The sequence below is a fragment of the Lolium perenne genome, chromosome 2 (assembly GCF_019359855.2).
Source record: "Lolium perenne isolate Kyuss_39 chromosome 2, Kyuss_2.0, whole genome shotgun sequence".
Taxonomy (NCBI): domain Eukaryota; kingdom Viridiplantae; phylum Streptophyta; class Magnoliopsida; order Poales; family Poaceae; genus Lolium; species Lolium perenne.
In genome coordinates, this window is record NC_067245.2 from 315,625,956 (window position 1) to 315,630,533 (window position 4,578).

Below are 4,578 nucleotides of genomic sequence, written 5' to 3' on the forward strand. Positions count from 1 at the left end.
TAGACGTGTGCAAGATCAAATCCTAACACAAAAACTTGCAGATCCGTTAATACACTTTTGAATTCCATGGGCCATAATAGACGAAGAAACAATGAAGCGGTACGCGATAGCTAGCAGGGCATGCAGCGGCATGCAGAAGGGTAGGGAAATTGCTTGATGACATGGTCGAAGTGAACAAGTTGTAGAGTCTTTACATATCGCTCATAATTTTATTAGGGGTTATGGAGAATGGGTGCACCACAAACCGAGGCGCACATTTTGTTCTTATCGCTGAAGGTCAACTCTCGAGATCATTGATAACAATGTTTGTGTATGTGTTGTGTTATTAAACTAGTGAGAAGAAGTGTGTACCTAGGACAATCAAATTCAATTAACTATGGTCGTCCTAATTAAATCTTGATCTGTGCATTAAAATACCCATGATAGATAGATGGCAGCTGTTGAGATAAGAGAATATTAAAAATAGGAAACAATATTACCTTGTTGGAGACTTTGAGGAAGAGAAGGGGGATTAACTAAAGTTTGTTGGCTGCTTGCATGTGAATAAAATAACAAGTTGAATTTAGAAATTGGTTGTTCCGCAGGTACTTTCTGTGAACTCACACACATAGACAGAAAAATTGGGAATCTGCTTAGCTCATATGCAATCACAAAGAGATGAAGAATGGGTAATAATGGTAACAAAAAAAAAAGCAAGTTGGAGAACATCATAATCTCTAGGATGGATGAGCAGGTAGCTGCAGGTTGGAGTAGCATCAAACAATCTTGAGAAGAGGGTATTGGACTACCTATTGTAAGTTGTGATATGTTTTCTTACAAAACTTTCTTCCTTCCAATTTATCACCTATACATAGTTTTCTGGCGGACTCTGTGCACCCATATCATTATTAACATGGTAATCATAAAGGGTTTTGTCCACCTATATTTAGCAATTAGGTTATCAAGGAATACGTCTATTAAATTGATTCACGGATAAAGAATGAGCTTGCAAGGTTTATTGGAAGAGTAATCAGAAAATTAGGGTTTCAAAATAGTGAATCTAGCATAGCGTTATATTGGAAAATACACATGCACTGACATTGGGTCGGTTAGGAGGCGCCCCAGCCTCTAGTGGAGCTATAAAGCCTCAGACCAACAGATCTCCTTAGATGTTTGCCATACTGCTCTGCTATTCAAGATCAAATCCCAGCAGAAAAACTTACAGATTCGTTGATATACACTTTTGAATTCCATGGGCCATCATAGACGAAAAGCAATGAAGCGGTGCACGATAGCTTGCGAAGCATGCATCAACATGTGGAAGGGTAGGAAAATTGTTTGACGACATGGTCGAAGTGAACATGGCGTGAAGTCTATACATATTAATCAACCAAGTAAAACATTTTCAAGAATGACGGGGGAATTACTCCCCACCTCTTGTTAATAATACACTCGAATGTGACTAGGCAGTAAGTTCTTACACGGAAACAAATATCAGTGGGGGGGGACCAAGTGACCAACATTGCTACATCGACGGGATTGTATGTACGGAATCACGCCTACATGATTACGTGGAGGGAAGGTATGGGGGTGTTGGCCCTAAAATCACGGCAGGTGAAAATTAAAACCAACCAGGCGGTTCCACATCATCCTGTAACATTTGCCCGTAACAGAAATCCCATAAGTCTAACATTTTGGTCGGAGGAAAGATGATACTACATTCAGTTATACATTTCTAGAGAGGAGGAAGGAACGGAGTGTGTAAGGAGGGACCGATCATCCACCTTACGGGCACTTAGAACACATAATGAAGTGACATATAAAGATTAATTACTTGCCATACATTATGTGGTTGCTGGTAGCTGAGCCATGGAGCTATAAAGCCAGGCCACCAGAGCCCCACGGACGTATCCACTACTGGTCTTGCATTGAAGATCAAAGTCGAACACAAATACATATACTACATTGGTAGATACACTTAAAATTCCATCAGCGGTCAGCCATGGCAGAAGCAAACAGCAACGGTCCGGTGCGCGACAGCCAGCGGGGCATGCAGCAGCACGCGGAAGGCCCCGCGGCAATGCTCGCCATCGGCACGGCGAACCCGACGGGCACCGTAGTACCCCAGGATGAGTTCGCCGACAGCTTCTTCCGCGCGACCAAGAGCGAGCACCTTACTGAACTCAAGGAGAAGCTAAAGAGAATTTGTAAGAGCATTCTCCCTCCATTCTGCATGACGTTAATTGTTATCTTTGCATCGAAAATAATCTTTCCTAATTTATAGGCAAGAATACATGCATTGAGAAACGGCACTTCCACCTGAAGGAGGAATCAGTTGATGCCCACCCGGAGTTCCTCGATAGAGAGCTGCCATCCCTCGACGCCCGCATCGACATGGTTGCCACCGCTATCCCAAAGCTCGCGCACTCTGCCGCAACCAAGGCCATCGACGAGTGGGGCCGTCCAGCCACCGACATCACCCACCTCGTCTTCGTCACCTTCTCCGCCGTCCAAGCACCTAGCGCCGACCTCCAGCTGGCCTCGCTCCTTGGCCTCCGCCCCACGGTCTGCCGCACCATACTCAGCCTACATGGCTGCAGCGGTGGCGGCGCGGCGCTAAACCTAGCCAAGCAGCTCGCTGAGAACAACCACGGCGCGCGCGTCCTCGTGGCTTGCTCTGAGATAACGCTGATCAGTTTCCGCGCCCCTGACAGGAACAGCCTCGTTTGCCAATCCTTATTCAGTGACGGCGCCGGCGCTGTTATCGTCGGAGCCGGGCCTTTCCGTGAAGGCGAACGCGCTCTATTCGAGATGGTCTCTTCCACCCAGACTGCGATACCAAGCACCGAGCATGTGCTCAATATGCAGGTCTCAGAAGCGGGCGTAGAATTCCACGTCGGCATCGAGGTGCCGATGCTAATAGGACAGAACATCCAGCAATGCCTCCAAGACACGTTCAGTAGGGCTCCAGTGTGCTCTTGGAACGACCTCTTCTGGGCGGTGCACCCAGGTGGCCGTGCTATCTTGGATAACATAGACACTGTGCTCAAGCTAGAGCCAGGGAAGTTGGTAGCCAGCCGACATGTGCTTCGCGAGTACGGCAACATGAGCGGCGCAACGATAATATTCGTGCTTGATGAGTTGCGCCGCCGTAGGAATGAGGAGGATCCACTGCCAGAGTGGGGCGTGATGCTCGCCTTCGGACCAGGAATCACAATCGAGGCCATGGTGCTGCGCGCACCCTCTCACAACAGAAAATAACTGCCGCTCAAAATGCACAAGTTACCACGTCCACCACCTTCATCACCGTTGCTAGTACTCCGTATATAATATGTTGGGAGATGCAGTCCAGTGGTCTCAAATATTGTGTATGCACGTGCTTGTTTGTGTTCTCAACTCGATCCATTGTGTTTTTATACTGTTTATTTTTTAACAAGATGTTTTTATACCACTAAACAGGACTCTTATGTATTCAATAAAGCTCACTATAAACCTCGTCTTGTGATGGTTAGATTTACCTTGTGCGACGAGTCTTTTCAGCCATGTGTGAAGGCTCAATCTGTACTAGTCAGTATTGGTCTACCTGGCACATACCCTACTCATTACCATCCTTACTCATTGTGTTGTGTTTTATCTACTATTAGTCATGATCATTTCTATAGATACATTGTTTAATTTTTATTAATATGGTTGTGTAAGAAAACATACAACAGATTTAGACTCTGTATGAAACTCAATCTTGATAATGTGGCCATCCATCCGTGTCAAATTTGATTCAATGGTCGACACAGAGTTAATTTGACACATGTGATTCTTACTTAAATTTGCGGTTCGCCCTATGGCATGGCAACGACTAGAAATTTGATGATTTCCCACACATCGTTTGTAGACTTATGAGAAATTTTCATGGTCTTATTAATTTCACGTAGATTGATGTTGCCATAAGTCCATATATAGGCATCATTCTTTTTTATGGGAAAAAATAGGTTTATGTCCTCTTTGACAGGAGGAGTCAGCTTGGTCTTCAGTCGGAGGTGCCTACTCAACATGGCGACGCCGCGCGGGCGTTGCTAGATTCAAGAGAGGCGAGAGGTTTTCTTGCTGCGAACCATGTTGAATGTTGTGTGTCTACCATGGTGATGTGTGCACACATGGCGGCGGTGTGGTCTTTATGTAGTGCGCCTGAGAAAATCGATCCAGTCGTAGGCGATACGTATGTGGCATGCGGGAAGAAGCAAAAGATGCTACACGCGTCGACAATGTTAGGGCAATATGCTTGTTGTATTACCAGGGGGCCAAAGGCCACAATATATAGTACAAGTACAGGTGCACATATGCAGAAAGCCCCCTAACATATGGGGAAACTACAATATACAGATATATACATCTAACACCCCCCATCAAACTCATGGTGGATCCACAACACTGAGTTTGGAGAGTAAGAAATCATGCTGCGCTCGAGTCTGTGCATTCGTAAAGAAATCCTCCAACTGCAAATCTGAAGGCACATAATGAACCGCAACAACATCATCATGTACCTGTGCACGTGTGTAAAAAGCATCAACACCAATATGCTTGGTCAGCTCATGCTTCACCGGA

The 4,578-nt window shown here is 45.5% G+C and overlaps 1 protein-coding gene across 1 annotated transcript; it reads left to right on the plus strand.

Annotated features, from left to right (window-relative positions):
• The first annotated feature begins 1,981 nt into the window (after window positions 1–1,981).
• Window positions 1,982–3,240, plus strand: LOC127329572 (bisdemethoxycurcumin synthase-like). Its single transcript, XM_051356071.1, has 2 exons — window positions 1,982–2,186; window positions 2,264–3,240. The coding sequence occupies exons 1-2, from the start codon at window positions 1,982–1,984 to the stop codon at window positions 3,238–3,240; spliced, it is 1,182 nt and encodes a 393-aa protein (XP_051212031.1).
• The last annotated feature ends 1,338 nt before the right edge of the window (window positions 3,241–4,578 follow it).

Bases quoted from the DNA above. Each gene is read 5' to 3' on its own strand.
- LOC127329572 (XM_051356071.1), top strand. From the start codon at position 1,982: ATGGCAGAAGCAAACAGCAACGGTCCGGTGCGCGACAGCCAGCGGGGC. The intron at 2,187-2,263 runs GTAAGAGCATTC...CCTAATTTATAG, and splicing joins GGAGAAGCTAAAGAGAATTT to GCAAGAATACATGCATTGAG.